Source organism: Pezoporus flaviventris, unplaced genomic scaffold (genome assembly GCF_033815535.1).
Source record: "Pezoporus flaviventris isolate CSIRO_AGI_PZ_B2104156 unplaced genomic scaffold, CSIRO_AGI_Pfla_v1 ptg000031l, whole genome shotgun sequence".
In the NCBI taxonomy this organism is placed as follows: Eukaryota; Metazoa; Chordata; class Aves; order Psittaciformes; family Psittacidae; genus Pezoporus; species Pezoporus flaviventris.
Window position 1 is genome coordinate 3,698,950 of NW_026892579.1, and position 27,339 is coordinate 3,726,288.

General features: G+C 41.8%; 1 protein-coding gene and 2 long non-coding RNA genes across 3 annotated transcripts in view; 2 read left to right on the plus strand and 1 right to left on the minus strand.

The window, feature by feature from the left end:
* The first annotated feature begins 4,244 nt into the window (after window positions 1-4,244).
* LOC133273409 (uncharacterized) lies at window positions 4,245-9,507 on the plus strand. Its single transcript, XR_009744777.1, has 3 exons — window positions 4,245-4,456; window positions 5,816-5,851; window positions 9,295-9,507. It is a non-coding gene; the product is annotated as an uncharacterized LOC133273409 (long non-coding RNA).
* Window positions 9,508-10,083: 576 nt separating this feature from the next.
* The window catches only part of SLC35F1 (solute carrier family 35 member F1), a 241,756-nt gene continuing 224,500 nt past the window's right edge, over window positions 10,084-27,339 (minus strand). Inside the window, exon 8 of the mRNA XM_061460050.1 lies at window positions 10,084-14,203. Within this exon, the coding sequence (XP_061316034.1) occupies window positions 13,979-14,203 (225 nt within the window). The 3' untranslated portion in view covers window positions 10,084-13,978. The remainder of the gene's footprint in view (window positions 14,204-27,339) is intronic.
* On the plus strand, window positions 14,197-16,056 carry LOC133272659 (uncharacterized). Its single transcript, XR_009744507.1, has 2 exons — window positions 14,197-15,225; window positions 15,848-16,056. It is a non-coding gene; the product is annotated as an uncharacterized LOC133272659 (long non-coding RNA).

Consider the following 27,339-nt stretch of genomic DNA (forward strand, 5'->3'; position numbering starts at 1 on the left):
AATCCCTTCCTGTTATCTTTAATATCCCTAATCAAGTTTAATTCTAACTGGGCCTTAGCTTTCCTAACCTGGTCCCTAGCTTCCCGCACAACATCCCTGTACTCTTCTCATGCCACCTGTCCTTGCCTCCACCTTTTATAAGCCTCTTTTTTCATTTGAATTTTCCTCAGCAGCTCCTTATCCATCCATGGAGGTCTCCTGGCCCCCCTGCTGCAATTCCTTGGGATGCAACACTCCTGAGCTTGCAGCAGGTGATCCTTGAATATCAACCAACAGTCTTGGGCCCCTCTGCCCTCTAGGGCTGTATCCCATGGAACTTTCCGAAGCAGGTTCCTGAAGAGGCCAAAGTCTGCTCTTTTGAAGTCCAGGGCAATGAACTTGCTGCACGCTCTTCTCACTGTCCTGAGGATCTCAAATTCGAGCATCTCATGATCGCTGCATCCAAGGCTGCCCTGGAGCATCACACGTCCAACGAGCCCTGCCCTGTTGGCGAGCACGAGGTTAAGCATGGCACCTCTCCTTGTCAGCTCCTCTATTACTTGCAGAAGGAAGTTGTCTTCTACACAATCGAGGAACCTCCTGGATTGCTTGTGCTGGGCTGTACTGTCCTTCCAACAGATGTCAGGGTGGTTGAAGTCACCCATGAGAAACAAGGGCCTGCAAGTGTGAGGCTTTTCCTGACTGTCTACAGAGTGCTTCATCTGGAGGTTCTCCTTGATCAGGTGGTCTGTAACAGATCCCCACAGTAATGTCTCCAATAGCTATATTCCCTTTAACCCTGACCCACAAACTCTCTGTGGACTGCTCACCTGTCCCCAGACAGAGTTCCATACTCTCCAGCCTATCCCTAACATAAAGGGCAACTCCCCCCTCCCTGCCTGCCAGGCCTGTCTTTTCTAAAAAGCCTGTAACCTTCCATTCCAACACTCCAGTCATAGGAGCCATCCCACTATGTTTCTGTGACGCCTATTATATCATACCCTCGTAGATGTGCACACATCACTAATTCCTCTTGTTTGTTCCCCATGCCACGGGCATTTGTATAGAGGCATCTGAGCTGAGCTCCAACTGAAGCCAGCTCATTGGCTGGAGTGGCTGGGATATCTCTACATTGCTCCGACCATTTATTATAGGTTCTGGCAACTGACTGGGTGTGTTGGGATGGAATGATGCCCCCCTCCCCCAACACATCTAGTTTAAAGCCTCCTTGACCAGTCTGGCAAGACTCCTACCAAAACTGCTCTTTCCCTTCTTTATCAGACCAGCTCCACCAGCCCCCACTAGACCTGGCCTACAAGCTTGGGTCCCGTGTTCAAGACACCTAAACCCCTGACTATGGCGCGACCCTTTTAACCATTTATTAACCTGGGTGATCCTCCTAGCCTTTTTAGGGTCCTCCCCTGTACCCTGGAGAATTGACAAAAAGAATATCTGCGCTCCAGAGCCCCTAAACAGCTCTCTCAGGGCTCTGTAGTCCTTCTTTATGTTCCCCAGGCTACTACTATCTATATCCCTAGCACCCACATGGATCACCAGAAGTGGGTAACAGTCAGTGGGACTTACTAGAGCAGGCAGCCTCTCTGCCACATCCCTGATCCATGCCCCTGGTAGGCAACACACCTCCCTTGAGACGGGGTCTGGCCGGCAGACGGGTACTTCTGTCCCTTTCAGTGTAGAGTCCCCTACTACTACGACCCGCCGCTTTTTCCTGGCAGCACCAGTAGAGATCTTCTTTACCAGGGCATCAGCCGGCTGTTTCTGGCACGAGTGCGTTTCCTCATGAGCCCCCTGCAGGACAGCAAAGCGGTTCTGCGTTGGGACAGGGGATTTAGGGGGAAGCCCCTTGCTTTTAGCTGTCCTTTTCCTCCTTTTTTTTCTTTTGTATTTTTGTTTTGTTGTTTTTTTTTTTTTTTTTTTGTCAGTAATTCCCAGCTTCCCAGGTTAACGGCCTCCTTCTTTCTTTCATGAGGTACAGGCGAAGCTCGAGGCCCCTGCACAGTTTGGGCCAGGAGCAAGCATTCCTGCTTCCTCTCCGCTTCCCTGACATCTCGCAGCCTATTAACAGCACCCCGCAGCTCAGCCCCTGCTGCAGGAGGACCTCCACCAGGGAGCACCGAGTGCAGCCCTGCCCATTGCGCACCCCCTCCTCACGGGACCAGTGCAGGCACTCTCTACACCCCGAGCTCTGCACTGCAGCCTCCCCTCTCACCGGCTCTGTCTGGTGCATACCCTGGCCACCGCCGGGGCAGCCAGAGCAGAGCTCCCAGACCGGGCCCTGCTCATACAACGGGTGCTCACCACCCCGCTCTGTAACTGCCTCACTGCGCTCCCTGGGGCAGGTTTTTAACCGCTCAGGGCTGGTGCCACTGCTCCTGGCTCCGCCCCCTGTGAGTCAGCTGCTCGCTCCTGTCAGCTGAGCTGCCGGCTCCTGGGCAGGTCCTGTCGAGGACTTGAGGCTCCCTCAAGAGCTCTTCTATCCCAAGGATATTCAGAGCAGCGATGTAAATACAGCGGAAAAAGAAAAAAAAAGGATATAAAATCATGGCAGGTTAAATTATTAAATCATCACCGTGGCAAGACCCAGAAACAAGACTTAGCTCTGCCATCACTCAGAATTAGCACTGATCACTTGCTTCAGTAGGAAGTATGAAAGCCAAATGGGCATAGTACACGTGTCACCCACAAGATATATGGAGCAATATTGTGTGTACAGCTATGCTGTATACAAGCTCTTACATATAGCTTTGCAAGCACATAGAAACATTCAGATCTAGCGATAAGTAGCATGTTTCTCCAGGTGACAAGTCAAAGTCTTAGACTTTGTAAGAGACAAGTAAAATATTCTTTCTTTTGAAGCACTACTGGGTAGCACAAATACCTCCAGTATGCAAATGAGCATCACCTGTTACATCCTCAGCAGGCTGAAAAGAGTTTTGCTTGTGTCTAGGTAATATAATTACAAATAGTTGCATGTTAAACTGCTAAAGTGAAAATCAACTTTGTACATGCAAAGGCCAGGCTTAGATGACCAGCTGCAATTGAAAGGTCCTTACAGAAAAATCTATTCACTGGGGCTGTGGATTGATGGCTTTGCCTCAGAAGTACAGCAGCTCTCACAGAAGATGTGCTTTGATCCCTAGCAGGTGCTATTTCAATCTGAGGTCAATTCTGCATAGACATCCTCCATTTGGGGATCATTCCTTCTGCACTTGTCAATTGATGATGTGACCATCTGGTTTATTTCCTGAGCACCACACCTTTCATTTCATAGAAGTCAGAATTCCCAAGCATTTTAGCTGTGTTACTTCTTCAAAATGCATGAGTGACATTTACAGATTCAAAAAGGTCTTGGTCAGTGGTTGCCAGCTTCTGTTCAGCGTGCTCTCATAGGTGCTGCTTCGCTTTTTTTTCTTTATGGTGAATCAAAATGGACCCCTTTGGCTCTGCTATTAATGACTCTGGCACACCACTAGGCCTAGGGAGACGAAGAGCACAGGGTAGTCATAGCTTTCCTGCCTTATGAACCTGCAGTTACAGAGATGAAACTGTCACACAAGAGGCCCACAGAGCCAAAACAGTTTTTTCTCCCTTTATTTCTCTCCACTCATTATTCCTTCTTCCTGCAGAATGAGCAATGAAAGAAGTGACACCTTTATTTCCTAGCTCTGTTGCAAGCAAAGTAAGGAGATACGCAGGAGGGGAAACACTGAACATAAGATCTGGGAGTTGTTTTTGTCCAGAACTGCTGCTAACAACACTGAGTTATTTTAGAAGTCTTAAAATTCTTCCAAACAAAATATTTTGAAATAACTAACAGAAAGTAACCATCACTTCTCATTAAAGTGTCAGTGGCAAACTCCAGGCACTACTCTTACAGTACCTCAAACACACTCCCCAGTTGTCATTCAGCTTGTGCAAAGAACAGTCAGAAGACAGGCAGTATCAACAATGTGAAATGAAAAATAGCAGACTAGGGTGGGTTATTTTCCCTCTGCTCAGACATACTGGCCATCTCACAGGTTCACAAAGATGACCTCTCTCCAGAGGTCATCATACAAACACCTAGTACAGCAACAATATTTCCTCATACATCGACACACATTTTTAGGAGTTAGCTTGAGGTGGGGGCCATTGGTAGGAAAAAAATGCCAAAAAGCAGGGCAACAAGAATACCTCGTCTGACAACGAGGACAAAGTCCCTTGCCACACTGTCATTCTTGTTTGAGCAATTTTTCTTCTGACTTTGGCAACGTTTTTTGGTACGCACACATCCAACGCAAGCAGTTTAAGATACAGCTTCTAAAGAGGAGCCACCTACACATGCAGCTCATTTCTATTTCCACCTTGATTTCAGAAGAAGGTATGGTATGTATGCATATGGGAGCCCCGCAGGCAAAGCACTGCCATGTGATAAGGCAGGCCATGCCATAGCACCCGTAAAAGCCAGTTGGAACAGGTAAGAGTAGAACTCCCTACTTTCTAGTGTTAGTAGAAGTCAACAGAAGTGACATTGTGGTGTGGAAGAGACTCTCCGCTTTATAAAATCAAGAGACAGCTGCCTGAAGCAAGGAGCAGATGCTCCTGTGACAGGAGGAGGTGAGGATGAGGACAGAGCACGTTTCCCCTGCAGCCACTGCTGGTCAAGGGGAGAGCTAGAGCCTCAGATTTTTCAGTGTTCATAGCAGGCAGGATGATGAACTTCTCTACCACCCCTCTTCAGCCTCTTAAGTATGTCCCCAGACAAGATCCCCTCTGCCCCCAGCCTTTCTTTCCTTCACAATTCATGTTCATCCTACGACCTTTTCCATCCCAAGAGACCCCTCTCCCCCTCTGCCCATAATCACCACTTGCCTCTCTTCCCCACTGCCGTGCCTTTACCTTTCATGACGGTAAAGGTACCTCACCATCACAAGGAGCTGCAGGAGTCTGGACCTGGCCTTGCAGATGCCTTCTTGCCTGGAATGCTTACTATGCAAAGGAGGTGCAGGACTGAATTTCATGTGACTGAAAGTGTCTTGGGCTGCCAAAGATTTTTTTTTTTAGCCTTTCTGTATCTGCATTTTACCTTAAGTCTCCAACACCAACGTGGAAAAGATCTCCTGGTGCCATGTGTGGGCAAAAAGCATGGCAAACTCACAAGGAAAATGCACAAGTTAAAGTGGGAATGCTGCTGTTTTTCTAATGAACATGTGGCCTCTCCCTGATATTTCATGAGGCACGCTCAAAGCAAAGTCCATCAGTATTCCCTTGTCATGTTAGAATACCTGTGCTATAGCTGGCAGTGATGTTTCCCTTTCCACAGCAGTGGAGACAAGCCGTTGCTAGTGCAGCTGCTGCAATTACTTTCTTTAGCTCAGCAGCTTACAACAGTAATTCCAGCTAAAGTAAACCTGTGGAAGGTGCCAGGCTGCTGGCTGTGCTGAGCATGGCCCTGTGTCTAGACACAATTTGAAATCAAGCAGCTGTAGCAGCCCAAGGTTTCTCTCTCTGTCCTGAGCTCATGTCCTTCCCTCCCTCACCCAGGGGAAATAAAAAAAGCTCAGCTGCGTCTGTCTCCGCACCCTCTCTCATTAGTTGAGGTCTGAGGTAGAAGTGAAGATTTAGGTTTGGGGGCTGAGTATCCACAGTCCTGCTCCCAGCCTGCCATGACAAACACCAGCTCAGCCACAGTTCATGTTTGCACCAAATATGGCTCAAAGGAGTCACTTGTACAAGGAGAAAAAGAAGTTGTGAGCTTTCAAGCACAGTTATACCTTGGATAAATGCTGCCTTTTCTTGTAATTAATAGAATTAAGATTTTCCTTTATATGACCAGCTGCATAGAGGCTGGAGAGGAAAACACAAGCTGCAGGTGAGATGTGGGAAGAAGAAGCCAGTGAATGGATTGTCAATGTAATCTCTGTAAATAATTATAGTAATTACAAGGTGGAGAAGCATTTTGATTTTTATGCTTGTATTTTCAATCAGGAAAGGATAACCTAGGTTACCATCAGTTGCTTAGTCCAAATGTGTACAGCTTCCTTTGTTACTGACTTGTCAGTGACTTCAAGGATACCCATAGATCATCCTTCACCAGCCAACCCTCTTAACTTAAAAGTCAGAGACAGCTTTAGCAAACAAGTTTTCACCTTCACTGTAGGTCAAATGGCAGGCAAAAGGACATGAGTATTTTGAATCTCTTATGACTGGTTGCATACCATAAGGTAGATTGGAAGGAGGGGCATTATAAATTCAATCACACACACATCCCCCTTCCAAAAAAAACCCCTCCAGTTGCAATGGAGCAGGGCTGGAATTTGACATTCATATAGATATCAAAAGCTCCTATTCAAATATTCCATGGCCAAAAGCCCATTTGGCTGGACTACACAAGCAAGAAGGCAGAAAGATGTTTGTTTGAGGGGTCACAGAGCAGGCAGAGGACCCACACCATGGTGGCAGACTGTGAGGGAGAGACAGGACAGCTAAGGGTCTTGAGGATGTGTGTGAATTCATTTAGGACAGAGCTGCAAAAGGTAGCGTGACTAACTTGGAGCAAAAGGGCAGAGAAGATGAGCTTAGCAGTTGTCTTTGCCATGTGGAAATAGGCGGATGGTGATTGACTTGGGGAAAAAGTTTGTCAGATGAGGAAGCTAGGTGCTATCCTCTTCGTTTCATTCAATACATGCCTGTTCCACTTTAAAACCGTTTCCTTTTGGTTTTTGTTGTATTAAGGCTCAAGACTAAACTAAAGATAAAATTTTGGGTTTTCAAATGCTTTGCTGGCCAGTGTGGCCCACTTGCATGGTGCACCCTACCACAGGAGGTGGTGTGCTCCTAGGATGCAATGTCAAGGCAGGGCCTGCAGTGCTAATGTTCCTCATCAACTTGCTCATTAAATAAAGCTTGCTGAGCGAGGCTGAAGGGTGGAAGCGCTGAACTGCAACAGTTCAGGACTAATGTTGTCATCCTGTTTCGTGGGTACTCTCTTTTAATTAAAGTGTAGGCTCACAGAGGAAGTGTGGGGACATAAAGACTTCTGAAATACACTCCCCTGGTTGCATACATGTGTGACCTATTTACCATCTGCAAAGTTGTTTAATGCCAAGAACTACATCAGATAATTCAAGCTGAAGCTCAGAGGGAGTCACGTAATGAGACTTTTCAGACTGTTGTCGTGATTAGCCCATTCCCCTCCCCCTTCTCACTTAGGAAGCTCATTTAGGCAAGTAGTCATTTTAAGAATATGCATACGCCGATTGCCTGTTTCCTATGGATGTGGGAAAAAGCCAGGCTTCTGTGACAGTGGCCACTATAGTCAGTGTGAAGTTAAATATGTGTGACCTCACATAACATTGATCTGTGGGCTCACAGGCATTCTGCACCTGTAAAAGTCCAAGCTATTTTGTATGCAAAGCGTCTCTAGCATTTTAAGTTGAATCACATAGTGTTTCAGAGCTCAGTGATCACGTAAACTCAGCACATGTTCGTTATCTGTCTGCTTTGGTAAGGTGTGCGAATAAAAAAAGTCCTTTACTTATCCATGGTAAGTCAAATACTTTGTTCTTGACAAGCAAGTCTGTATTTCACTTGGCAAGGAGGGGAAGATTTCATATGGACAGCTTTGTAGTTATGTTCAGATTGGATGAGTCCACTGCTGTTGAGACATGGGGAGTAAAATGCAATAGTAAGTATAAATAATGTATTTTTTGCCAGTAAGGAATTAATAATGCATTGAGATCAGGGTAGCACTGGGCAATTGCCTGAGGGCATTGTACATAATAAGGAGGCACAAAAACTTAACTATAGATGAAGGTTATAAATCAGAACCTAAGTAGTATAAAATCTAGAAATCCACTAAAATCAGCTCTACCTAGTCTTGATTTAAAAATATTTGGATAGCATATATGATTACCTGTACTCTTACAGAGATTCTGCCAACATAAGACTATGCATAGAAGGGCAAATTCTAACCTGATGAATACCAGAGGAACTCAATACAAAATTTTCAATTAAAAATGGAACTTCTAAGAAAAAAAAAAAAAAAGCCTCTAAATAATAGCAAATGTGCACTTTTACAACAGAAAGGACTGCACAGAGTGCTGACATTTAATCATTTAATTCTGAGCCTCAAGAGTTACTCTGAGCCAAATTTTTTTCTTCCACCTGGTTGCTGTACAGTAGCAGTGGTAGCAGGGGGTCCTGCTTGCCAAGGGAAATGGGAGTGACAGGCAGTGCAGTGGTTCCTCCCTTCACCCAGCAGGGACCTGATGAGACCACAGGGCACCTATGGTGTTTTCCAAGGCTGTGGTGGCTGCTCCGTGCCAGCAATGTGGCCTGCAGAAACACTGTGGGCTTTTTACTGAAACTAAAATAGCAGCTGCAATGCAAGTAACAATGTCTGAGGGTTACAACTGCCTTTCTGTAGTCAATTTGTGGGGTTTTGTCTCCTGTTGGTGGCAACTAATCGCTGGTTAGTGATCCCAGCCCTATGGAACTAATGTCCTCCATATAGCAGGATTTTTTATTATTAAGTACCACAGTCAGTCCATGACCCTGCACTTAAAATTGGAGGAGGATGATGACATGGCCAACACTCTTATTCCAATATCATCATCACTGCTGTGTTGTTAACATTTGGTACCCACATTGCAACTGCTGTGAAACCCGTCTATGGCTGCATAAGTGTTCCCTTTTGCAAAGGTTTGGTGCATTTTTTTCGTCTTAAAATGGTGGAGCAGACTTAACAAAACAGTTCTTGAGACTGTAAAAAAGCATCACTTTCTTATTTGTATGCCATAGCATATTGCTGTTAAACATTCAGCTTCGGATTTGTAATATTTTGGAGAACTAGCTCTAAATAAACAAAAAACAAAAGGGAGATGGGTAGGTTTAAGCTGATTGAGTGTCCTTCAGTGTTGAAACATGTTTGATTTAAGCACAGAAGGATCCATTAATGCCTATTTATGATGTATTTTTAGAGTAATTCCAAGCAATTACTATTCATATGACTCAAGCACCCATGCTGAATTCCAGCCAGGCAACAGAAGGAGATTTTTGTAATGCCAGAGAGACTCCTGAGCAGATTCAGAGGAAAATACAAATCCAACTGTTAGGATGACAAAGCCATGCACACCAACTCAGTTTCTGGAGCTCTTGATAGCTTAGGAAACATTCCCACTGGAAAATCAGACATAAACCAGCCCATTTGTGCAGCACTGCTGGCTTTGTAATGTCAGGGGCTGCACGCAATTATGGTGCAGAGGAAGGCTAGAAATGAGCTCACCAGTCTCTGTTCCCTTTTTTCACTTTCAGCAATGAAGTATGTGAGAAATACCAATGAGAAACTTCTCGAGAGACATCAGGCAAGGAGAGATGGGCAAATGGGTGTGCTGGCAAACACTCTTAGAGGTGAATGCATGTTCACAAAATCCCTTGCTCTCACACTTAGGATCTTCCTTTCCTTTCTTCCCATCTGGACTTCAAATGAGCCAAAGTCTCATTTTCTTCCTTTCCTCAGTTCTGCGCCTCCTGACAATCCTCCCCCCCCCCCCCCCCCCAGTATCTAAGTTTTGTCTCTGTTTCAGGACTCTGCTGTGAAGAGTGCTGCAGTGCAGGGCAGGGCAGCCAGAAGGGAGGGCTGGGCAAGGCAGCCGTAGACACTCAATAACCTCTGCCAGATAAGCCCTTTAACATCATACACATGCATTGCCCCACATTAATTCTAGATTGATTAATCATTTCTGTAAGGCAGTGGGGGGAGTGCTTTTGTGTCCAAATGAGACCAACAAATATCAGGATACCTGAGCTAGCCATAGGGGAATGGCAGTTTACAACAGAGGGTGCACAGGAGACCTGTTATCCTGCACAGGAAACCTCTTAGCCTTCTGGAACAGCAACTGGAGGCCAGACAAGATACCTGACGGTGCCTAATGGCAGCAATGCCAAGACATCTTGGATGGAGTTGTAGGTGAACCGCATCACAACAAAAAGAAATCCTCAACGCAGCAAAAGATTATGTCCTGCAGTAAGATTTACCATCAGAAAAATTGTTTCAGGCTAAGAAAATACAAAGGAAACAGGCAAGGAAACCAATAACCCTGCTTTCATAAAGCATTTATTTTTTTTTATTTGAAAACATTATACAGGCATTACATTGCCACAGCCAGTCCATATAGGTGCATGCAAATATAAAAATGGAGAAAGGTTTGTTCAGCTTTTTGATGCAGGACTTGGGGTTGGGATTCTGTTTGCTCAGTTTTGGTTTTGATTCATATTTCCATCTGCGTTGTCAAGATTAGTGTGCTTTGTTATGGCATTTAACAATAAAATCCTACCCATGGGGTAAAATTTGTATTTGTAGCTAGCTCAGGAATACTAAACGGTTAAAAAAAAAAGGAAAGAAAACGTTACTACACGCTTGTCAAAGTGTTAATAGCACAAGTTAGCAATCTCTACACTATACATTGAAACTTCTTATGACACAGTGGTGCAAAATCTTCAATTGCTTGGTCTATCGTTGTGTGTTTCAAAACTTTATAGCTGGAACAAAGACAAGGTCTGTCTCCCAGTGAAGATTTTCATCCAGTAGCAGAAAATTACATCAGTCTTGCCAAAGGCTGCTCAAGGCCAGCAGTATAACAAGAGTTTCAGTTTGTTCAGGCAAGGAGCTATACAGAGATAGAGACGTCCTACGTGACACAGAGAGTAGATAGCTGCCGGTTAGATAGCAGAACCTTTGCTGGTGCACACAGGTCTTGAACTGCAGAAAACAAGCAGGTAGAAGTAATGTTTTCCTTTACTAGACCTCAGTTTTTCAGTCAACACAGTCACTGGTAAAGCTCTACTACCGTTTTCCTTTTACAGTTCATCCAGCACGAGCACACTGGTGCTAACTCAAGTATCCACCTTGTTCAACAGGAGACACAGACAGTGTAGCAGCCCCACTTTGCACATCAGACTCCTCCTGCATGAGTATCACAGGGGATGCTGGCTGGGTGCAGAGTACACACCGAATCATTCGTAACTTCTTTCCGTACAACAGAGCCTTTGAAGATAGCCTGTAAAAATTGCTTCAGATGGCACCTCTCAGCCACTTGTGGATCACAAACCCTTCTAAGTAGAAACTCCCAGCCCAGTGACCTGGTCGGCAGATGCCTCCTGCCCTGCTGTTTCTGAGAAGACTCTAACAAACATCTACAAGTTAGGGTCAGAAAAATGAGGAGGGGGAGGCAGAAGGACCACAAACATTTGGCTTAAAAATAAATACTAATAATGGAATAAACCAAAACAATTATGCAAAAGGAAGGAACTGTAAACATGAAACACACACACACACAATCCTCAAGGTTCTCAGACCAACACAGGGACAAACATTCAGAGAAAGGTATTTAATTGGTATAAAGGTAGCAAAAAAGACTGAAACGACAGGTTCCCATCAGTGTGGTTCTGAGTACCTGAGGGAGCCATAGTGGTTGTAACCAGAACCCCTGCTCCTGGGAAATGTGCAAAACCCACCTCAAGTCGAAGCTCTGCCAGGCTTGACTGGAGGATGCTTGCTGGCCCCTGTGCATCAGGGCTTCACCTCACTATGCACTTCCCACCTGGACTTTACCCTATGGACCTTAATGTTTCTCGTGTGTTTTTATTTATTTTTTTTTTAAATCCTGTAGGATTTAGACTTTCTTAGCATCGCCAAAACGTGGACTCTTGTTTCTCTATAGGAAGCTTTATTTGATTTGAATCCTCCACGATTTAAGAGAAAAAAGCTTAGAAACATCAGCGCTAAAAAGATTAAATAAACAGAAGGTTGGGTGGAAAAAAGTCATGTATTTGTTTAAATCCAAGCCATCTTAACTGAAGCTTTTGGGTCAGTTTTGGGCACAGTTTGTGAATGCTGCAGACCCTTCCCTCAGCTGCAGCAGGATGGTGTCAGGCAGCCTAAACACAGTGGGACAGAAATCTCCTCTTCTCCTCCACAGTGACAGTAAGATACAACATACTTCTGCTGTTCAATAGCATTCTGGCATTTGCCACTTCTTGTATATTATGCATACATACTTCTCCTAGTCTGCTTCAGGGAAGTCCCTTCTATATTAAAGCAGAGCAGGACTATAAAAGATGAATGTTACCTCAGCAGAAATTGATCCTGCTTGGTTGAACTGTGTGGCCTTTCTAATCTCCAGAGTACAGATAGCTTGATTTTCTTTTTAAAACAGAAATAGGTAAGTTGTATTTTTCAAACGTGAAGCCCTACATTTTCACTTCAGACAGGCTTCTTCAGCAGAACAGCATTCAAATCAAATTCATCTTCTATGCCCATAAGCTAAATATTCATCAACCCTGTCATAAACTCAATTTTCAAATACAATGAATGTATACACACTTTTACAGTGCTATTGTGTACTTAAACTCCTTCCTTCTGAAGATCCCGAAGCAGCTTAAAATAACTTGGTCCCATAGCACCCCTGTGAGGTAGGTAAAATATGATTATTCCCATCTATAGAGATTGGGAAACAGCCACACAGAAGGTAAGTCATGCCCAAGGATCATGCAGAGATGTGGCAGATCTGTGAACAAAACTGAGCTCTCCTGGATCCCTCTCCTATGTGTTAGACCTAAGATCACCTTTCCTTCCTTCCTTAATTTTAAATTGCAAATAAGTGATGGATATTGAAATAATAATTTCCTTTTATTGAGCTCTCGGAAGAGCAAACATACAGGCAGAGATGGATCCTTTGTGGTGGTGACTGATATCCCCCATTCTGATAAGGCTCTTGGGGTAGAAGTACAGTTGTGGAGCACACCGTTACAATTTTCACATGTCTCCAGGAATGTAAGTAAACTGGTGAATTCTTCTGCTAGTTTTGTAGTTGGTGAAAAATAACTGGCTGCACCCTGCTGGTATGACTGCCTTTGAGCTACTGCAGCAACACCAGCAGATGGTCCACACTTTCAGCTCATGAATTCCTTCCTTAATCTTCCTGATTTTTACAATTTGTGGGTTTTGGTAAAAAAAAGCAGACACATTTCTAAATAGCAATTGTTAGAATAGTGAACCACAGGAGATTCAGCAAACTGGAACAGCAGAAAGTGCCCTCGATGCACTGAGTATCTAAAATGAGTGCCCTGATCCACATGGTTTGTCATCTTACCATGGAGAGGTACAATACATAGGAAACTAGAAAATGTGTTTTTCTCTTTACAGATTAAAGTTTAAAAAGTAAGAAATCCGTGTTAAGTCACGACTACAGAGAAACTAACTCCCCATCACCTCATGCAGAACCTCAGCTGCTAGGAAATCTGCCATGGTTCACAGAGAGGTCAATGCTTGCGTACTTCACTTCTGCAAATATAGAAAGGCTAAAATGCTCGCCTTATACCTATTCCTAGAATAGAGACAGATATTGTAAGTTGTCCCTTCTCTGGATTCATGGAACAGATTACCTAGAAAGGTCAACTAGACAGATACTACAGATGAATTAATTGTCTTTTCTTCACCAGATCCAAGGAGCTAGTAAAAGTGTGTCAGGCTGTTGCTACCCTGACTAACCCATCTACTTTATGCAAACAACTCTTAGAGAGAAATTAACAGTGGACTGCACAAGTGTATTTGCTGTAAAAAGGCGGCTTTTCCACAACTGGTGTGGCTTAGACATAATATCGCTCAGTGGGTGCAGAAACACCCTTCTGTGAACTTCTTTATGTAATTTCATCTTAGATACCGAGTATCTTTCACAGGCAGTTTGACATTAACTGATTCATATACAGCAGTTTGTATTGCAAACATGCTGCTCACATCATAAATGAGGGACTGGCATCTCCTTGCAATGAACACTCTGGAACAAGTAATTTGTATTTTTATGAGCTTTCCTTATTTGCTACCTTGCAGCTCACCGGTGTAACTGCACCTGGTAAATACCTTTCTCTATGTACAATACAGAGATAGCGGATATACGAGCTCCACTGAATCATCAGTAGGTGATCAACGGCCCTGCGTTTAAGCAACTCTAACATGAGGCTCCTCTTCTGTCTCCTGCCCCAGGCTGGTGTATGTTACTGAAGGCTCCAGCTGGCCAGTCGCTGGCAGGTCTACAACAGGTCCTGAAGGGTTTCGAAACTGCTTGTACACCCGAGGATCCTGGGCTACATAGGTGGATGTGGAGGAGTAGAGCACCAGCCCAACAAGGATGGTGAAGAATGACAACAAGTAAAGTCCTGAAAACTAAGCAGAAATAAGAAGAGAGTCATTAGACACAGCACCAGTTATCTTGAGCTCACGAAGGCCCACAAGCAGAGGTACACACAGATTCTTGTTTTGGAATGCACTGCAAAGAACAAACCCCCTACCACAGCAATGATGACTTTTTATGGGAATGTCTCTCTGAAAGTTGTTTTGCTCCCATCAACTCTCCTGTCTTCCATAACCAACAGATAATCAATGCCTTGCCATGGTCCAGGCATACTAAGTAGATGGGACTTGGGAAAGCTGGATTCTGGTCACAGATCCAAAGCCAATTTTGTCATGCTTTTAGACAAAACTACTTCTCTGCCAACTATTTATCTGATTTCAAGTTTCTCTAGCTCCAGTGTGGGGTACTATTATCTACAGTTGTCTGACAGGTAGTAGACAAATCTGAAGTTGATCACCCCTAAACCACATGTCTGTGAAGTGTAACATGCTGTTGGTAATATAAGAATATAATTAAATAAACAATTAAACAAGCATTGAAAACCTATATACTTAAAAAAAATACCTATTTTCATAAAGGCAGGTTCTCTGGCTTGTAAAAAGAAAGCAGATGCTAGAAGATTTAATGTGAGTTTGGACAGGATGAATTTCAGCTGTGAAATATGCTGTAGGCTGACCTCAAGAGATTTGAAAGTATATATGGATGGCAGTTAACCAAAAGCTCAAGTACACATATATTGGCACACAGCTTCACTGGATCAGAGGTCAGCCGGAATTTTCTGACATGTACAGACTCATTGTGCCTGGACTAAAAATACAACACGAATAACGTTTCTGGCAGTACGTTAGTTCTTGAAGATAAAAGTAAAGGCAAAGGCAGGATTTCAAAAGCACAGACCACTGTATATTATCTTTCAATACTGGGTTCCTTCTATGGGGGACACATAAACAGCTTTAAAGACCATTTGACTTGTTTCCTGATCACAGACGAAAAGTTATTTCTTCTTGCATGCTGTGTGTGAGAAGCCATGAAGGACAAATTGCTTCACCAACAGGTTGGTAGGGATATAGAACTGATTTGTATTCAGTGGGAGTTTAAAACGTGTCTGTATTCTGCAACTATCAGGGATCTGTACTTGAAAATCAACAACCAGCTGCAACCTGTTACTAGCTGCTTCATGAAGTACCTCACTATTTTAAATGAAGGTATCTGCAAGTCTGTTTTTCAATCCTAAATGACTATGCTTTGATGGATGCTCCATGTATTTCTTCTGGATCACTTTAGCATGGCACAAAATGGATAGACTGGGTGGACTGTATTATCTTGGAAGCTTTTAGCAATTCTGCTTTTTGTATTTAAAGAAATAATCATGGTGGAGAAAGCAAATTTTACTTAAAACTTTACTTAAAAAGCTAACTTTTTAGTGATGCTAATTTGTTGTCATTTAATAACCTATAAAAGGAAGCGTTTGGCTTTTTTACAGAATCCACAGTATCTTTAAAAGCTTTGGACATAGAACCCATGGTGTTACACTGGATATGGAACCCATGGTGATATATCTGTATGTGGTTCTGTTTCCCACAGCTAGTATAGTAATGGGGAAAGTTTAAATTGTGTCATGATTGCAGGGTAGGAAGAGTGCTGCTTTTTATCAGCTCTTAATTGCTTTTTTCCAGGAGTGTCACTAGGTCTTCACGTGTCATCTGGCAGTATGATTTGATGTAATAACCATCCAGCTGTCCCATCAGGCACAAAGACAGTGTGGAACCTCACCCTGCTTCTGCTGAATTCCTCCCACATGACACTGCCCTGAAAGGCCTGTTTAGGCTTAGATCTCCCCCCTGTGGCAATCAAACCCAAGTCAATAATTTCAAAGCATTTTCCAGGTTTTTTTTTGTCCCCATTTTCAGTTCAATTTTGCTCTCAGCACTTTCCTCCCCATTTCCTCTTCGCATGTGAACTTGTGTACCACTTGGCAACAGTGGATTTGACTAAGCCATAGCAAAACTCAGAAGCCAACTGCATCTAGTCTCCCAAGCCAGGAACTAGTTCCCTAGTTTCCCACTGTCCCTCTTTCCCACCTTATGCCTGAATTTCTCACCCTGAACAGCCAGTTGGCTTTGCTTTACTGTATAACCAGAGTGCCAGCCAGATTTGTGATTGCCTTGTGTCCTGCTGTGAGGAATCTGTGGGGCTTTCAGCAGCTAAATGTGCTCTTCTTTCTTGCTCTAGTAGCTGCCTAGCCAAAACCAATTCACTTTGCTTTAGTTCATGGCTCCAGCTCTACCATATATCCTTCCTCCTGGCCATACTTCTCATTCCTCTCTGGGGCTTCCTGCCAGTGGGCTCTTTTGCCTGGTAATATTCCTTCCATGGCAGTGTCCCCCATAGTGGCAGCTCTCCAGCCTGGGAGAAAGGATTTGGACAAAGCCGGGGGAAATCTAAACAAAGGCCTGTGAATCATTTGTCTTTGGTATCTATGCACAGCTAGTGCAGAGACCTGCATCCTATAGCAAGTCCTACAACAATTCCATCTTTAGCTTCTTCAGAAACAAGGTTAAGGCTGAATTGTTTTCTCTAGCAGCTCTCCGCAGCACTGGTGTAGAAGGGCTGCTAGTAAGGTTAATACAGGAGTACATACTGTAGGTATATGAGAGATCTCTGGGTTTTCTCAATACTCTGTCAGATTGACTCAAAGCCCCTTGAAATCAATGGGTATTTTCCTCCTATTAGTATGGCAGTGAAGCCCGCAGTGTGATGGGAGGATGCAGACTTAGTTCATCAAATACAAAAACTGTTGTTCACTGTACTGTGTTCCTTGGCCTCTAGCTGAAATCTTCACAGTTTATTGAAGGTAAGGTTTACAGGCACACTGTACTGCTATGTCTACATGTACATTTTGAAGGGTTGACCTGGTAAGATTCACTATTAAGAGACAGCAAGAGAGAGACATTCAAAACCAGCAGAAAGAGCTATTCCTAAGAAACTGAGCAAGGGAAGATCAGTTTTTAATTGCTACCCTGCACAAAACTGCAGTATCAAACTGCAGGATCTCGGGAAGTGTGCAATTCCTTTCTTTGGCGAAAAAGCTACTTAAGAATAATATTGTGCTTCATTTTTCTGACTTGTTTCTTACTTTCAACAAATCATATTTCCTCTAAGAAAAGATGTTTTCAAAATATCCAAATCTGTACACCTCTCCAAATCCCACTTCCCTCCATGTTAAACAGGGTAACTCTAAGCTGTTCAAACAGTAGCATGGGTAGAAGTTGTTCAGCTCAGATAAGCTAAAGGGTCTCACACACCCTACAGTAGGCAACCAAATAATAACTCATATTTTTGTATCATTAAATAATTTTACTATAGATCCCATAGCTATATAGATAGGTACATATGTACATCAAAGAATCATAGAACAGTTTGAGTTGGAAGGGACATTAAAGTTCATCTGGTTCCAACCCCCCTGCCATGGGCAGGGACATCCTCTACTAGACCAGGTTACTCAAAGCCCCATCCAACCTGGCCTTGAACACTGCCAGTGATGGGGCAGCCACAGCTTCTCTGGGCAACCTGTGCCAGGGCCTCTCCATCCTCACAGTAAAGAATTTCTTCCCAATATCTAACCTAAATCTCCCTTCTGTCATCATAAAGCCATTATCCCTTGTCCTGTCACTACATGCCATTGTAAAAAGTCCCTCTCCTTCCTTATAGGGCCCCTTTAGATGCTGGAAGGCTTCTTTAAGGTCTTCCTGAGCCTTCTCTTCTCCAGGGTGAATAAGCCCAACTCTCTTGCTTATCATACAGTTTCTTGAGAGACTATGTGATTTATGATTAAACCAATGATCTAACACTCCCAGGTCCTGGGACTGTTTATCAGCCTATGAATTCTTTCTGTGAATCAAAATGATTTTAGATAACCCTCAGTTTCTTCTCCATTTAAAAGAGACAGTAACAGTTTGTTACTGAATAAAGATGGGATTACAGAATAAAAATGGGAAATAGGGATATCATCCTCTAAGGAGAAGGCAGAGACTTCCTTTTGCAGAGAAAACCTAAGGAAGTGTCCCAGTTACCATAACATTTCAGATTTCATCACTGATGTGAAAGGCATCTGACAAAACTTATGGAGTAGTCAAATCAAGCAGTTAAATCGGCCCTACACATCTCACGATGGATTCTCCACTCTGCTATCTGGGTGTCTATAAATGCTTTCCCAACTGGAAGTATTCAATATGGAACACACAATAATATTTACAAACATTAAAAAATTAGGAAAACATAAAAACCATCTCTTCTCTAGACATGTTATTACCTGCTGTGAAAATAGCTTACACTAAACTACCATTAATTTTAGGTGTATAACAAGACAATTTTAGGTGCCTGTCAGTTTGAAGATAAACAAAGCAAAACCCAGACAAATGCAACAAGATAACATCTGTAACAAGGACTTGTTCAGTGTATCAAAACCCGCACTGATTCTAGGTGAGTGGATGTTTCTGGTATTTATCTAAAAGACATTCTTTAGGGACCCAGTACTTGAATGTATTCGCCAGTCAGGCTTAGCAGAAGAGCTAATGGCATCTGGTAACTTTTAGCTGCAGGAGCAGGCGGCTCGCTCCTGCAGAACCCTGCCAGAAAACCACTGCTGCAGTAAGGTCTAGTTGACCACACTAAATACATGGTGAAATCATTTTGATTTTCTATTATCCATGCACAAAATCTTTTACATTAAAAAAGAGCAGAAACCAAACATATCTGCAGTGGCTTGTTGTGGTTTTTTATCTGTTTTTTTTTTTAATTTTTAATGAAATACCTTACAACAATGCTAGATACAATTGTGAATGAAGTTTACAAAACTCATTTGAAATTTAGTTTATACACAGCATTTTTGTTGCAAGTGGATCAAGATTGTGCATTCTGGAAGTCAAGCACCACAAGATGCCTAAAGTAAAGATGAATATGTAGGCATCTGAATGCTTACAATTTTAAAAATCTAGAATGAATTATTCAACTTTTCAAAACTGACTTCCCACTAGTTCTTGTCCTCTACTTCTTATTATATCTCCATTGAAAACTTGTATTTCGTATATCATCAAACCACTAGGCTAAAACACTTCTACTATTTCCACTTGACATTCTTATGCTTTAAAGTAATCCACCTGAGAAGGTGGGTGCAAAAGAAACTTCTTGATGGGGAGCAAAGAGTATTTGATTTCATCATCTTGAACAGTGATAAGACTGTAAGGATAGAAGGAAAAAGAAAGAAAAGCTGTTCAGAAAGCAGTAAATTCATGCCTGGGTCTTGAGAGAGAGAGTCGTGCTTCAGTACACAGGTCAGGAATTTAGAAGGGAAAGCCTGGGGAAAGGGCATAGAGGAATTACTGTTATCACAGCTAGGAAATGCTGCACTGACCATTGCCTGCTGCAGAGGGAATTTGCAGACAACTAGTTCTGACTGTCACAGATGTCCACATCCACATTACCACTGACACTAGGGCAAAACAATATTCAAAGTGACAAAAAGAGACAGATGCGAGTCTGCAGAAAAGCCCACACCGACAAAGAAACTCAGTGTTTTGCTAATTTTGGTTTATCACTCAGCTATCATGATCATGATCATGACCATTATTACAATGGTTATGAAAATGCAAATTCTTTTTTACACGGTCCATTGAACTGAAAATAGTCTACAGGAGCAGACTACTGGAGCTGCAGTGCTCCAGTTCTAGTTGTATTTGACAACAGCAGCCACAGAGTGCATCTCTTGGTTGGTAACATGAAGCCCAGCCCCTAGCCTACAGAAACCAACTGTGCTTTTTAAGACTTCAAAATTAATTTTGTTTTGTTATAGGACTAATGAAAATTTAGAATTGTCATGAAATGAATTAACTACCTTCTCCCTTAACCTTGTCTAGAAATTCTCCACATTTTAACAAAAAAAAAAAAAAATCAGGTCTATTAATTCAAATTTTAAATATTACAGAGAAGTGATCTCCTCAGAATTACACCGATGAAGAGGAACAAAATGTACGTATCAGGTGAAATTCACTTAGTTCCGTATTTCTGCTGACACTCCCCATGCTCTCCAGGCAGGCTGTTCCTATCACCTTCCTACTGCCATCAGTGGGTCTGTACAGTCTGATGAACTTCTCTGTTTTCTGAACTAATTCAGTTTGTAGCATATGCTGCGCAGCCCATCAAAGATAAGGCCAGTAGGGGTTCCTGCACTGACTTATACTTCTTCCCCCTGGGCAATTTCACACATGAGTACCTGGGCAGGATGAGCGAAGGGAGTTAAAACCAAATTTCTGTCATTATCTTTTGTACAGCACACAGATATTTCCACCCAGTTTGATGAATTGATTGCAAGACTCAGCTTCTTTTCACACTCTTTTCTATTTTCGCCTCTGGTATAGCAAATGAAGTTCACTGTGACCAAGCCCAGAAGCTGTGCTGTGGGATGCATACACTCTCCAGTCAGCAGCAGTACCAGGAAGGGTGAGGGCTCTGAGAGCTATAGATTTGCACAGTGCTTTCACTTGTGTAGCTGGATATTACAAACATATTATTTTATCAATAGAAATGGGAGCCAGCATCCTAGTCATAGCTCATCATGCTCTGGTAACTCCCTCGGCTCAGACCCATGAGGATCTGGACAAAATTATCTTAGGCTGGGATTGTGATTTACTGAAACTATGACAAACTGGTTTTGTCCCAGCCTTTGAGGAAGATGTCCCTTAGGGATTCAGGTCTGCCCTGCTTTTTATCAGGAGAACAATCTTCTGGTTCAGCCTCAGTTACTTCTGTCTGCTTTCAGGGATGAGAGACAAAGACCTGACCTTTGGCTGATCACTCATCCCAGGTGGGAGTTAACAGGCAGAACATTTCCTAGGAATAGGCAGACATTTTCCCAAGTGGACTGCAGAACTAAGCTCTAGGCAGGTGATGATACATCTTTGTCATAAACAGAAATTAGGGCAGCCATTCTGTAAAACCCAAATAGAACCAAACACCAGAAAAGCTGCTGAGTTTTCCAGACTGCATTTGAACAGATAAAACTCATCCACCAGAACCTTTATACATCCTGTTATATCTCTCAGATCTTTAATCTAGAGATCTCTGAAGGGACCCAAACCACTGAGGATACGGTTTAGCATGCCTTCCCAGCTCTCCAACTGCAGAACCTTGAATGCTTGAGTGTTGTTCCCCTGCTGAGAAGGGTACCAAGGGGCACTGGACAGCTTCAGTAACAATGATAATTTCTGGGCAGTGAGTCTGTATGCTACAGGCAGGATGGCATCACCTTCACACTTTAACAACCTCCATCTATTTCCAAAGAAAACTGTGAAGATACAATCTTAAGTGATGACTTAAGCTCCTATCTGGCCCTCCCAACGCAGCTGGGATTCAAGGTGAAATTTGTAGCTAGTTCTTCCACATCTTTTTTCTTTTCTTTCCTGCCCATTGGCAGTCACATAGAAAATTTTCACTGGATGAAGGAGGCTTGCACTGCAGGCATGTCTCAACACATCATTGTTACTCATGCCGGTCAGAACCCAAAGCAAGAAGCATCTGCCTTGCTTCAATGGCAGTGAAAACCTGACATTGGCCTCAGTGTCATTTAGTGAAAACAAAGAAGCTAAAGGAAGTTTTCTCTCTGTCATTTCATGCATGAGAGAAAGGCCATACTTCTCAATTCCTTCTGCCTGCTTGCATCCTCAGCATGCTCTAACTCAGATGAAATGCTATTACTATGACTTACGCTGAATCACAAATGTTGCATAGAAATCGTGATGTAAAGTAATTATATGGCACATTTTCTGTATTTTCCAGTTGAGTATCTAGGATTTTTGTCCTAGTGCGTTCATATTTTACTGTAGGTAAAAGATAGTGGTCCATGCCTTCTGTCATACAGCAGCACCCTCTATTTTAGTCCTTGCATGGTATTTGCTGATGGGCACAGTTCAACTGGTAAGACAGTGGTCAATGGGAAAGTCCTAACCTCTCAAATGATGAGGTTACCTATATAGGAGAAAAATGAGGTGGTTACCAGAAAACTGTCACCACATATTCTGTTAAAATTTGTGAAGCTTCATAGTACTCCTAGAGTTCATTGGTGGAATAAAAAACTGATAGCATTTGGAGAAAAATCTCTGAGCTGTAAGGCAAATACTGGTTTTACAACAAATCTGCATGATTTCACGCGTCTCAAAAGATACCATTAGAAAAAAAAACATAATTGTCTGTCCTTTCTAAATACGTGCCTGTTAGGGCAACATATTTGTGTGAAAAGCCTTATCTTCATTTCCTAGGTGCCAGGAGAGATGGGAATGCTGCTTTGTCTTCTGTTTTCCTTTGTTGCCTCTGCCATCAGATGTAGAGGCAAAATGAGCCCATGTTCAGTACCCCTGTGGTACCAGCAGTCTATCTAATTAAAAAGTGCAAGGTAGAACGAATCCTGCAATCTGTTTTAATCTTACCTACATAAGACAGAGATTTTTATGTGAAGTTAAAACACTCATATTACATTGCTCTAATTTCCTGTGAGCATCCTTACTGTGGGACGAGGTTATTTCTGGTTAACTTTTCTGGTTATTTCATACCAATCACTTGGCAAGAGAGTGGTAAAGCAGTTATCCTTTTAAATATTCTTAAAAAGGAGGAACACAATAGAAGAGATTATAAAAATAAAATCAATTTACCCTCTCCACTTTCAGCTTTCAATATTTTTTGCTGGTTTGCCCTATCGGCTCCCAGTTGCTCCATGTCCTTCTGGTTTTGTGTGCAAGTATTTAATATAGTAGCAGTTGTCTGCTCTACTTGATTCTCAAATAATGTGTATGTGGCTAATTGTGTTCAGTGTGCTCAAAACCAAGGTACAATAATTGATCCATCTTGGATTATTTATGCTTTCCTGCTGAATCTAACAATATATTCCTACAGCAGTCTTCCAGAATGTAATTGTTTTCTCTCAGCCATAAAACAGGGAGCACTCCTACCCTGAGAAATGAGGAATACACAGCTGCAGTTACCCTTACCATGAGTGACTTTGTAAGCTGTCTGAAGGGAGCGTGATGCGGCTGTTTCACACTGGGGTTCTCCATAGTCTAGCATGTTTGCTGCCAGCAACATGAGGCCAAACTTCAGGAGTTCCAAGAGCTCTCAACTGAGTCAACTCACAAGTCAGGCACACAAGGAAGCCATAACAGAGAGCGTGTCCTAAGCCACTGAATCCAACCCCACCCCCTCCTTACCACATAGTCAGATCACATATTCCACCCGCCAAATACCCCCTGCCCTCCTGCAAGCATTATAAGGGCTTTTGTCCACTCCCCTCTAATCTATTCGAAGTCTGCTCTGGAGCCTCTCTGCTAAAATAGCCAAAAAACCCTCCTAATTTCTAAATGTACGCATTCTCAGATTCCACCCACATATTCTTACATCTTTAGCTCGAATAATTTTGCTTTCATTCCTGTGAATTTACAATTCAATTTATATATGTTGAGGTACCATAGTCCCTCCCAGTTCATCAGAAATCAAAGCTATGCTATATACAACAAGCATTTTTTAGGATTTGCACATTCAATACATTCTTAGCAGACACAAACTCATTCTGTCAAGGCTTTGCGGCAGGTAAGACAAAAAGCTCTGTTTGGCCCTCTTGAACTTGACCAAAAAAAAAGTGTGTAGCTACAGTGAAAAAATGCTGTTCTTATATGGTAAGTTGTCCTGTTCTATGGCATTAGCACTTCTCTATCAATGCTAGAAATACCTAGATTGTCGCATTTGGAAACAGCTTTGCCACAATTGTGCTTAAATTCCTCTCCTCTGTTGCCACTGACATTACCTTGCACTTTGTGCTTCATTGCATTTCACTATACAAGGCGAATCTTCAGACCAACTCTTTGTGACTTCCATCAGCGAAGAGGTCCTTCAAGCAAGCTGTTTCTCTCTCAGCATGTTGCCTTGTCCTTTATCCTCATTAACAAGTTTCTCACCTAGCTTTCTATCATTACAGTGCTAATCCTGTTCCTTAGTTTAATTGATAATTTTCTACACTGCATTGTATAAAAGCCTTACAGATTAGATCTACATTTGCCTTTTGTCTACAAAAAATTGTTAAATTATCAGACACAAGATTTAGATTGGATGATTCACCTTCATGTGTACCAGGTCGCATTTTATCCAATTTTCCATTTCTCTCCATGTGCCTAATTATTTCTCCCTGGTGTCCAGTTCTGATTTTAGTTTATTGCCTACTTCATATACAACTCTTCCAACTGTCTATATTCCCACGCTTGAAAGAACTCAGATTATTGTGTTCTGTTTCTACTTCTGACTTAGTAATTTATATTTCTATTAACTACTGTGCATTGCTTTCCTATTTAACTCTTGTTCTTCCTGAATATGACCAAAAGTCCTGATTTCATTTTGGTTCCAAACTAAAGGTTGTTTAACTTTAGTCTCTGCTGTCTTTCCATAGTGAAAGTATTTCTTCATATACAAAAATAACTTTTAGCTGTTTGTTTCACTGTCACCTTCGTTGCCAAGCTTGGTTCATCTTTTACAGCAATTACTTCTTTTCCTTTTCACCTGGATAGTGTCAGTTTTCTTTTGTGATTAGTTTGTACTCACTGTTTTCTACTTATTTCTAGCTATTTTTTTAAAAAGGTGATTTGCCCAGTTGCATCTGGAACTCTCCCCTACAACTTCTGCTCTTGTACTTAAGATACAAAATCCATATTACTTTAGATCTTTTGATCTATTTTAAATCTCCTTCAGACTGATTATGATCCCTTGGAACACCTGAAAGAGCAGATACTCTTGCTTGCTAAACTTAACACATGCCAGTAGTGGAAATAATTCCAGAAGTTTAGTCCAGTTAATTAAGTTGCTTAGCAGCAGTTCTGATGACAAGCACCTATCCCATATTATGGGTTTGAAAGCTTACAGTTTAGTGGGAAGTGGGAGTTTAGGCACAAAGAAGATGCTTTTTGAAGATGTTCTAGCTGTTAATAAAATATCTTACTACTTAGATTGAAAGCATGTAGAAGCGATGACTTCTGACTGACATTATGTCTGCGTGTTGGCCCATTCTTTCTTTTTGGTAGGAAATAAGAGGTAATTTGGATGCTTTAACCCTTCATGTCTGTAACATTCATTAATTTGGCTGCTAGAAGGCACAACTGGAGTAAGCACTTCAATCCAGTTAGTTAATCAAAACAGAGAAATTAATTAATTTCCAATTTTATTTTTCTTTCTGGTGGCTCATAGAGCATGTGGATGGCAAGGCACAATTCTTAAGACACTTCCTAAATATTCTCTTCTTTTCTGGAAACAAGGACTTACTCAATACTGTGAGAAATCTCCAAATTTACAATGCAGCTATTGCATTTAACCCTACCATTTACTTTCCGCATCTCTGGGGAACTTCCAGGCTTTGTTTCCATATGCTAAGATAGAAATAGCATTCAACTTGAAGGATCATATTTTGAAAATCTTTGTAGATGCACAGTAACTGAGCCTTATTTAAGCTTTTGAATGCAGCTGCTGCTTTGCTAATTCATTACTTTTTTTTTTGTTGTCTCCATTGGGTTGCAAATTACTGCTGAGGTATGTAGCTCGACAGATTCATTGTACTCACTTGTCTTTAAAAGTATGCTTGACTCCGGAATGCTGAAGTCCTCATTTACTTTTTAATATTTCCCCACAAATAATTATGAAACTGAGCCTCCTGGTCTTTGTTTTCATATTCACTGAGTATCATTTAGAAAAAGTCTGTTGTGATAAGATCCAGCTTATTTAATAGCATATCTGTTATGTTTTTTTTTTGTCTGCACTTTTTCTTATAATGATGAAAAAGGCAGTATTTGTTACAATATTTTTTGCTTTCTGCACTTCATTCAAACCATTTTATTGTTCTCTGTTGTTACGCATTTCTCTTGCTCCACTCTCCCAAATTTCTCTTTTCAGCCCTGCTCAACAGCATCTTTAAGACCCATATGGTTTTGTTGAAGATTTATCATCCAAGAGTTAATTATTTCCAATAACAGGAAGATTTCTGTTAATATGTCTGTTTTCATATTGGGTAGGAATTATAAGCTCACTTTTACCTTTCCCATGACTCTTCACTACTTTATCCAAAACACTATTTCCTTCCTTCAGAGTCTAAGAATTAAACTTCATCATGTACTCTGTGGTATATTTAAGAGATCTCTGAATAACTTTTTCCTCATATTGAAATGAAAAACTAATTCAAACAAGGTAATGTGTGTTGACTGTTATTTGTCTCCAAGTTCTCAAAGGCCATTGTTACCATACCTGCCTTCTTGCATTTCTTCAAGTTAATAATATCCAAATATTAACTCCAAATGAAAACGATGGATGGAGGCCTTATGCTAAATGTAAGGTTACCATTGCATGTTCCACCAGTACAATGCCATTGCCTCCCTTTGGTCGCTATAGTGCCCATGTCTGGATCATTGTTGAGCCTGGGGGCAGAGGTGGGGACAGAAGAGACTAGTGGGATCACCTCTTCTGTCTGTGGGCAGAAGACTTCAAACTACATACAAAATAAAACAGTATCCTGAAATACAATTCCCTAACCATTTCTCACTAGTGAGAAACCTATTTCTCCCTTGTTCCTTAAACATCGCTCTCCCTTACCTACTCCTGTGAAAAAAGCAGTGAAGACTTAGGGATGATGGACTCAGCATTCTGCAAGGTGTTAAAAATTCAAGTCTCATGACAGTGATGTGAATTACCTTTTTCAAGTAGTCAAAGCATATTCTTATTTTTTTATCCATGTTCAAATCATTCTCTGAAGACAATTCTTTTTATTTCTTATTAGTATTTTATATTTATTATTATAGTGCATATTCTATTAGATTTATTTATTTTATATTAATTATATATTGTATATTATATATTTATTATCATAATATTATATATATTAGTATATAGAAAGAGTATTTTATAATAACTGAAAGCAATACTGAACCTCAGCATAACATTGTCTGTATTTAGAAATGTCAAGGATGGAAATCTGTAATCCTGTGGTTCCTCTTCATTTTGCATAAAATATTAGAGAAAACTAATAGACTCTATGCTAGGACTTAAAACTTTTGTTTATGATTTTGATTGAAAAATAACAACTTCTCACTATAAG